Source organism: Vespula pensylvanica, chromosome 16 (assembly GCF_014466175.1).
Source record: "Vespula pensylvanica isolate Volc-1 chromosome 16, ASM1446617v1, whole genome shotgun sequence".
Lineage (NCBI taxonomy): Eukaryota > Metazoa > Arthropoda > Insecta > Hymenoptera > Vespidae > Vespula > Vespula pensylvanica.
This window is the reverse complement of record NC_057700.1, coordinates 2221356-2231355: the sequence shown is the minus strand read 5'-3', so window position 1 is coordinate 2231355 and position 10000 is coordinate 2221356. Positions and strand designations below refer to the sequence as shown.

Here is a 10000-nt window from a genome sequence, read left to right as displayed (position 1 = left end):
CTCTCTCTCTCTCTCTCTCTCTCTCTTTCTTTCTTTCTCTCTCTCTCTTTCTCTTTACGCTCATCTCGTGATAGTTTTGCACGCGTGCTAGTTTCCAGATCACGAAGGTGATTAAACATACGAAATGGGATAAAAAGAATTCGAACGTCTAGAGCAACGACGTTAATTAAGTTATAATTTAAGAGAAATTTTATTTAATTATTTATAGTATAAAAATGATTTAATAATATACATTGATCATGTCTGGATTATTATCTTAATAAATTAATACGATCAGATATAAATCATATCGTTTAATAATTTTCTTTTGCTCGTTTACATGAATCGTACGGATGATATTTTAAATTCCAATTGCTAGAATATGTTAAATCTTTTTTTTACGAAAGAAATAATATCGAAGGAATATCTATATCCAATGATGAGAACATTCGAAAGACCTGTTTCCGATTATTCGATAAATCCGAGCAGAACAGGCAGCTCTTTAACTCGTTCGACGATAGAGTCATAAAAATGGAAACTTTGTGGAGGGAAGGATAATTCGTATATCGTGAGATCGTGTTCACCGTGTTACCCGTCCTTCTCTCTCTCTTTCTCTCTCTCTCTCGATCGAAACGAGTCGTTTTCCAAGCTGGATCGTCGGAACGATGAATAATTCAATGAGTAACGCGTATCGATTTTGTGCACGAATTACTTCATTAAAGTCGTTCACTTCGTGGCCCGTTAAATGAGTGGTCTTGGCTGTTCGAGCGGACTGAATAACGATTTTCTTTTGGAAAATTTAGAAGGACAGGGAAAAGAGAGATGAAGAACAAGCTTCACGTGGGAATCATCAGTGTACGCAGATATTATCGGATTTACGATCGAGTTTGTTGGAAGAAAACGAACGTGAGGATGAAGGAGATGAAGAAAAAGATGAAAATGAAGACGAAGAAGAAGATGCGTAAAGTCGTCTAATAACAACGGCAGCGTCGTTTTGAACGTCCTCGTTAGACGTTACGGAATATTATTCGACGAATATATTCCACGTCTGCTATATCCCTTTAGAACATGCCTCGCATCCGTTAGTGCCCGTTAAAGAGACGCCTCCGAAAGTGGTAGAGATCAGAGAGAAAGAGGGAAGCGCGATAAATCTAGCGGGTGGTGCGATAAATTTCTTTCGCGGAAACACAAAAAGCGCATTAATGTTAAGCGCGAACGAACGACTACTCTCACCGACGAGAATTGCCACGAAAAGGACCTTTCTGCGGTATCGACCGTGGAAAAGAGTGAGAGGATTTTACTTTGATCGATGGTGTACTTTTTTCAAGGGGGAGTTCGATCGTACGATAGCTTCGAGTTTCTTTTCTGTTTGTTTCTTTTTTTTCGAGATCGAAATAGTCGTTAAAGTAATAAATAAGTTCGCTCGTATTTCACAGGACTCGAAAAATGTACAAGTTCTTTCTTCTCTCTTTAGTATTACTCCTTCAAAGTCATATCGTACTAATACATTATCGAACTACTTGTCAATCATAAAATTGTCGGAATTTCGAAAATTTGTTAAACGAGAGTCCGGATGATCGTAGAAAAAAATGCTTGAAAGAAAAAGAAAAATTAAATTCGCAAATCGTAAAACACAATTTCATGATTCATTTAATAGTATATAATATTAGTTAATTCGATTTGACGGAAGATCAAATCGTAAAAAGTTTTTAATGGAAAGATCCAAAATGGAAGAAGAAAGATGCATACAAATGTTGCGCAGAGCTACTAATTGAAAATACGATGGTCGAGCGTAACGAATGATCGAGTTCTCCTATCCTGTAACGAATATCACCTCTTCTCTCTTCTCTCTTCTTGCCCTAGTGATTTTACCCTTGGAGGACGAACGAACGAGCGGTTTAAATGAATTAGACGCACGTACGCGCGAGGTAGTGCGAAGCGTTCAAATAGCCTATAAATAACGCCGCGAGCTAGCATATAGCGCCGTTAAGCTGGATTTTCAACGAAGCCGCGCCTTCGATAGATCCGCAACGACGGCTCGCATATCGATCGGCTTCGCGACCGATCACGCGTGTAAATATCTTGATTAACGAGCCTCTCGATTACCATCGAGCTTGGTGCCGAGACATGGCAAGGCGCCTCGCAAAATATCGCGCTTACGGCTGTCACTTGAAGCGAATCCGTTCAAAACCTACTCCGTGCCCGTTATAACTCAACAACGATTTTCTAGGTGATCCTTGTCGATCACCTACAATAATATATACAACAAACTCTTAAATTCATTTTTAAACGATTCTCTTTAACTTTTTTTCTTTCTTAATTTTTCTACGATTCAATATAACGAATTTCTTCTCCGATAATAACAAAGAAAATTTTTTAAGTTATTATCGATTAGATACAATTTCTTATTTATCGATCAATTTTTGTACATAGGAGATAAATGAAATTCCTAAATTTCATTTAATTTCCAGCTTCTGTTTTCCTAAAATTTTTATTGGATTATAAATTTTAATAATTTAATTGTTTCTTTTTTTTTTTAGAATTTGATAGTTCAATGATTTGTTTCTACATACTTTCCAAGGAAAACAAGTTCAAATTCGTACCTTTTCTTTGACGAATTTTCGCAATAGAGTTTGTTCTTCACACTATGGTTCCATTAACGTTCGGAGAAATTCGGCACGAAGTATGAGTGGCAAAGTGCCAAGATTGCTATAGTAAATCATGCGGAATTCGTTCCCGATGATTCGATGAGTTAGCTGAAATCGCATTCTAACACTCGTACTTAACCCATTATGATTCGAATCATTTTATTTCTTTCTCTCTCTCTCTCTTTCTCTTTTTCAACTTTGATTTCGCTTCAAAATATTATTTCAAACCTTTGATACACGATGTATTTTTCTTGGGAAGAAAAAAAATCATACAATATTATACTGATTATCAAGTAAATATTAAAGCAGATAGAGAATACTATTATAAAAACTAAATTATTGTATAAATTAGAAACCAAACATAAACGTGTTGCAATTTTTCTACCACACGCATTGAATGGTTCTAACTCGAAATAGGATAACAAAATGTTAAATAAAAAATAAATAATTTAAATATGTAAATAATTTAACACAGGATTTATTTAATTTAGCCTGTTAATCGAATTTCTCGAACATAGTGGTAGACCTTTTGATATACTATCAAAAAACAAAGAAGAGTTTTTCTCACGACTCAGCTTCGTTCTTTTTCTTTTTTTTCTCGTTTCTTTTCTTTTTTCTTGTTCCGTTCTATTCTTTTTTTTGTTCCTTACTTTTTCATCACACTTTCCCCACTTGTCTTCTTCCTTCTCGTCGCTTCTTGTGAAACAAGCGCGTGCCGTTCACCATCCCGGCACGTCTACCATATGGTTGCTTTACTCTCTCAAGCGAGTCCTGTGACTTGCATTCAGCAAGACGCTGCAATAAATATCATAACTCGAGACCCCATGGAAGTGTTAGGTTCCAGACGACTCTGTGACCCTCCCCTGATGATGTTTTTACGTTTTACTTACGATCTCTCGAAGGCCACGTATTACTTCGAACGTGATTCTGAATATATTTATTCCTCGAATTTCTTTTCGAAGAAATCTATTATAATTTTTAATTTCAAAAGTAACTTTTTTCCAACTACAATTTATTATTTGATTATTATTTGAAAAACTATGCCAACCTAAAGATAAAAGTCATGACCATTTTAACTTCCTCGTTCCTTTTTTGGTCCACACGTGACTCCATTTCCACGTCATCCTTTTTCTGGAACCTGCACGTGGCTCAACAAGGAAACCTAACAGATGTCTTGCTTAACTTGCCTCATTAACACGAGTCACGTTAATGAGCTTGCGAACCTCATCATTCTTCTTCTTTTCTGCTTTAGAAAGTCAAGATTCTTCTTCTTCTTCTTCTTCTTCTTCTTTTTTTCCTCTTTTGAAATTACTAAAGAAAGAAAAAAAAGGAAAAAGGAAAAAAAAGGTAAAGGAAGAGAAACAAAACCTTTTTCTTTTTTCTTGTTTTTACGAAATACGTCGATCGATCTTAAGAATGATTTTCATTTCCGGTTTTTTAACATTCGAGAAAGGACGTCATGAGTTTTCCATCAGGCTTTAGGTAGAGGTTGGTTGGTCGGTCGGTTGTTTGGTCGGTTCGATCAAAAGAGTCTTACTTAAAATCTGTTTAAAGAAAGGCATTACGAAAGTACCGCTTCGAAGGCCATAGGAATGTCAAAAAGGTTCCATGGCAGACGGACTGTAGGTAAAGATAGATGCGTCGGTTTCCGGCGTGTCGAGTTAACGACTCGAGTTTTATCTCTTAGCTCCTGCTGCTGCCGTAGCTCCCTTCTCTCTTTCACTTTAGTCTTACTCTTTTCTTCTTTATTCCCTTGCATCTTTATTTCTTTTTCTTTTCCTTTTTTCTTTTTTTTTTTTTTCCCCCTATAAAATGTTTTCAACGGTTAGATATCTAAATTTATAACAACGATTATAAGTAAGCCATAACTATTTATGGAGGGGATGTTTTGTATGTAAATATATTCACATTTTATTACGATATATCGATTATTTTGTAAAAATATTTATCGAAATTTATCAAGGTATTCGTTTCTTTTCTGCGTTCGTGTGTTCCACGAATAACGTCGATACTTTTTCGATACTGATCGTTTTGTGAGAATTATTTGACATATCAGAAAGTTTTTACTAAAGTTTTTTTATATTAGAAAGTATTTTTAGAACAATGTTTTATATGTTTGATAATAATAAATAAATATATTCATACAAAAAAATGTCAAACTTTCTCATGATACATTAATGTCAATCGTATTACAAGTAAATATTTTTTTACCAATTAATTACATAAAAACGTAGTAAAACCATTTTTCTTTTTTCTTTCTTTTTTTTTTTAAGAAAGTGAAGAGAAAATTGAAAAAAGATAAGAACTACTTTGTATGTCGTTTGATAAATATCAAACATGTGGACGATAATCAGGGAAGATAGGACGACAAGGAGAGAACATGTTTTAAGAAAAGGAAAGAAAAAAAAAAGAAAATGAAAAGAAAAATAAAAAAGATCTCACTTTCGCGAAAATCATCTTATCGTACATGAATTTCAAAGATAGAAGGAGACGAAGGAAGGCTTCTTCTTTGGCTAGGAGGAACACGTTCACGAGATAGTGAAAGCGTAAACTGACTCGAAAGCGAGAGGTTGTTCTGTTAAGCCTATTTGCTCGCTGTGTACAGCGGCTCGTGTCTCTACGTAACAAATTAAGCTTCGCGAAGGTACATACGATGTGGTATCGTTTATCTCGATGGTATTACTCGTGTTCTCTCTCTCTCTCTCTCTCTCTCTCTCTCTCTCTCTCTTGGGGGAGTTAAGAACGATCGACTTAAAGAATTTCTTACGATCTCACATCGACGCGATCTCACTTTCCTGATCCTGTTTGCTCGCGGAAAAGATGCAAAGCCGTTAAACATCGAAGCGTGAACATAAAGCAGGTAACAAGAGGTTGCCAGAGTGAGACAGGTGGGACTATCTGTGTGAGCAAAGTTAAACGGCTTAACCGGTTGACTTTGCTTGGCAAACTAGCGGAAGCAAGAGGCTAATATTTAAACAGCCAGAAGTATTGCAGGAGACAACTCGCGACGCGTGCCGATATATCATCTCTGTGTTTCAAATCGAAAAATAAGAAAAACAACCTTTCTTCTTTTTCTGCCACTTTTTTTTCTTTCTTTTGTAAAAATGTTTCGAATGTATCGATCGAAAATTATTATTCGTTCGATATATGGTATTTATTTATTTATTTATTTTTTTGTTTACTATAGAGTTATCATATCAAAGTTATCTTTAAATATTATTTAAGACGATACTTATCGTGTTAAATCAATCATTTTTATCTTATCCATGGGAAATGTATTTAAAATTATTGCAGTTTTTATTAATTGATTTCCATTATTAGAAATTATATATGTGACAATTTTGACTCGTCATTGTTTAGATTTTAATAGTGTTAATTTGTAGGATAAACCGTGTCTAATTAATGACATGTTATATAAAAGCGACGAAAGGAGAAATGGACACAATGTCAATACAGAATTCTTTTATTTCATTTCACCTGTCGAGTAGTCGTCCCCTAAGAAAACGATTTTTTGTAGACACTCTCTACAAACAAGCTAGTATATATCTACATAGAAATATATGGAGAAGTAAGAAAGAAACGAAAAAGAAAGAAAGAAAGAAAGTAAGTCTTTGAGGACACAAGACTCGGACCATTTCCTTCTGCTTCGAGCGTGACGAAACGTCGTCGCTCATAACATACGTTTCTACTTAATCTTCTGAATCAGAATATTTCAAGATAATTTACTTTAATCATATACGACGAGACATTCTGCACCATCGTGAATTGTTTATCCCATTTGTTATAAAGCATCGGTAAAATTTTCTAAACTAATTTAAAAAAGCATTATTAAAGAAGTCTTAAAAAGAAAGAAAAGTAAAAATTAATTAAAACCTTAGAACGACTTACAGACATTTCAAACAAATATTTCTTCTTGTTACTTCATAAGAAAACGAGATAATTGCATTCGAACGGGAAGACATTGAATTAATTCAGAACATCGAACGATTGCATTTAATTTATCGATTTAACACAACTTAACAGCGAAAAAAAGAAAGAGTATGTAGATTCTTGGACACGATGTGGTATCGATTAGAAATTTTCTTCTTTGATTTATTCGAAAGAATGTCGTAAGTGATCGGATGTACTGTTCGATTTCCAGATTGTCCGGTAGCACAACGGCGATCAGCAGTAGTGGTAACGGAGGTAGTGGGAACGGCAGTGGTGGTGGAGGAGCAGGAGCAGGAGCAGGAGGAGGAGGAGGAGGAGGTGGTGGTAGTGGTGGTGGTGGAGGTGGTGGAGGAGGAAGTGGAGGTGGCAGTGGTGGAGGAAACGGAGGTGCTGGGGGAGGAGGTGGAGGCGGTGGTGGCGGAGGAGACGGTGGAGGCGGTGGGGCCACGAGTGGTGGCGGAAACGTTGGAGGGGGCGGGACCGCAGGGAACGGGATTTCCAGCGGCGATTTCCTCCGTAGAAGTCACCCCCTCTCGGAGCATACGGCCCTGCATCCCACCTACCGGCTCAACTACATGGACCACCTTTATCATCAGCTTCAGGCCTCCACGCACAGTCCAAGCGCCTCGTTACACGGTAATTACCTTACCCTTGTACTTGTCTTCGGATAATTAGAACGGCCTACGGCCTCGGGGAATACGCACTTTCCTTTATTGTCCCTTGTCTCGGACGATTACTATGGAAGACGTTTAAACAGTTCTCCTCTCTTCTTCCTTATGTCTATCTTTTTTTTTTTTTCTCTCGGTAATACTCGAATCTTAGCTTGTCTAGTAATTTTATTTCAATGTTCTTTTGAAAGATTTTGTTTTTCTTGTTTCTTTCTTTTTTTTTTTTTTTTTTTTTTTTCGAAGAGAGGAATAACTTCATTCTGATTTATTTCATTCAATGTTACACGTTCGTTCTTTGAAATATTTGATCTGATCTATTGTTCTTTGAAACTTTTTGAGGCAAATCAATTGGAAAAAAGAAAAGCTTTCTCTTTTGAAATTACTTTCGAGGAATATTTGTAAGTATGTACTTGGAATTTTAATTGTATTCGTTTGTTTTGATGATTGCTTAAATTTCATGATTAAATGCTATATATAAAGTATAACAATAGATAATATCAAATCATTGATTGAATAGTGTCTTTGATGATGATCGAGATTATGTTCAATATTTCCGTGAAACTATTCTATGGTCTATCTTGATAAAGTTCTGTTCAATGTCTCATTGAAACAACATCTCGAATGCTTGAAACTCGACTATCCTAGGATTTTGAAATCTCCTTAGCTACTCCTCTCGTTGAGTTCTATCAAAAGGGCCCGCATTTCCGGCGGAAAATATATTCAATACACCGTACAAAGCCCTCTTGTTAAGGCTACCTCTCTCTCTCTCTCTCTTTTTATAGGATCCATCTCATGATGCTTCAAAATCTACTTCCCTTTTTGTAAACAATGATGATACGTGATATTCATGATTGGAACAAAAGTATTTACTATTTTTATTAATTTCTTTTTTTTTTTTTTTTGATCGTATCGTGTCTTTCGATTTTAATCATTTGTTTCCATTAGAATGTTATCTATTTTCATTTATTTGTAGGACTGGGTGGTTTGGGGCCAGAGTATATACTCCACGCAACAGGACCATCGAGTACATTAGCATCGTCAGAGTTTCCCTTTTCCATCGACGGTGAGTATTATTAATAATTTATGATTATGGTATCATCTTTTTATAAATTATTTATTAATATATTCTGACATTGCAATATTTAAAATTTGTCAAATGGATATATTATCCGAAAGTTTTTATTGTTAGATTTAAATCGTTTAGATCAGAACATATTTGTCTTAGAAAAAAGTTAAAAGTTATAATCGAGCTCATATTAAAACGAATAATTTCGTGTTATTAAAATCTTTAAGAATAAAAGCAGATATTGAAAAGGATAAGAATTTTACAAGGAAGAAAAAAGATTTACGTGATCGATAAAGAATTTGTTAGATGAAGTTGAAAAAAAAAATTGAGAGCTCTAAAACGATGTACCCTAAACGAAAGAAATGTACGCACTAGAGCTCCTGGAATAAATTATCCTTGAACACTTATCCCGGACGCGCGATTTCTTACACTCTAAAGATCAGCTTCGTTCGAAAGACAGAGAACGTTCGACCGTTTCTACGAATAGCCCATGGAATTCGAGCTCGAAGCTAACCTTGCGTGGATCTATCCAATACCGATGAAAAAATTCGATAAGGATAAGCGTACGCGATATTCGACACCGATATCTCGTTTCCCTCTTCAGTTGGATAGAAAAAGGATAAAAAAAAATAGAGAAAGAGAGAAAGAATAAGAGAGAAAGAGAGAGAGAGAGAGAGAGAGAGAGAGAGAGAGAGAGAGAAGGGGAGGCTAAGAGGAAAAGGTAGACAGGGAGAGACAAGACTAGAATAATCGTACTCGAGCTTCCATCTTATCTTAGTCGATATTTCTAAAAATGATCTAAAGAACGTGCCAGTAAATTCACGATCGATTAAGCAATTAAGAGACACACTGCCTTAAGAAACTTTCTCTCGCCAACTTGATACATTAAATAAAATCTTTTAATTATCGAGAATCGATCTTTCCCCTTCGTTTCTTTTTTCTTCTTTCGATCAACCATAACTTCAAGATCAACAGGCAAAGAAAGAGAGAAATACCAAAGTGGATAACGAAATAACTAAAGTGGAATGTCTTAAAATCCTTCGAGTTTCGTCACGTCGATCGCTACCAGGTTGGACACTTGCCAGTCGAGTCAAGCCGAAGCATGCTGTTTTGCGTGCGGAGGAATTATGTGTGCCAGCTAGCCGTAGGTGTAGTAGCGCTTAACAGCAGGTAGGAGATCGACCGGTTAGGAGGCCGAGAGGCTAAAAGACGACTGAAAGGGTAAACGGGGCCTCGTTAACCGCTACCTCTGCATAATTGAATCGACTCGGAGCGACATGACCTCATTAACACCTTAGCGCCTACCCTACAGGTTGTCTCACAATTCTTCTTCTTCCACTTGGTATCGGTAATCTTTTGATTTTCGATACGCTTTGTTGCGTACGAATCGATCGAGCGAATCGAATTCTCTTTTGAAAATCGTTATAAATCCAATCGATAAATTTTCATGATCGAACGAACAAATCGAGATGACGATCGTATTTTCTTGATTTTTCCTTTTTTGTTTTCTTTCTTTTTTTTTTTTTTCTTTAAGAATATGAGATATCGTTGAGTATCTTTTCTTTTCTTTTTCCTTCTTTTCTTTCGATCGTTTCATCGTGATCCATACGAGGAAATATTTGTATTAAGGGATTAAGTTAATGATGTATTAATCGAAAATAAATCGATAAAATAACGTTGAAGTTTATGGGTGAATTTGAAGAGACCTG

General features: G+C 35.8%; 1 protein-coding gene across 5 annotated transcripts in view; it reads left to right on the top strand.

The window, feature by feature from the left end:
• LOC122634866 (transcriptional activator cubitus interruptus) overlaps positions 1 to 10000 on the top strand; it is a 109384-nt gene that overhangs the window by 88800 nt on the left and 10584 nt on the right. For all 5 annotated transcript variants that reach the window (XM_043824263.1, XM_043824261.1, XM_043824262.1 and 2 more), the window contains 2 exons: positions 6769 to 7193; positions 8199 to 8288. In XM_043824263.1, the coding sequence (XP_043680198.1) occupies positions 6769 to 7193; positions 8199 to 8288 (515 nt within the window). The remainder of the gene's footprint in view (positions 1 to 6768; positions 7194 to 8198; positions 8289 to 10000) is intronic.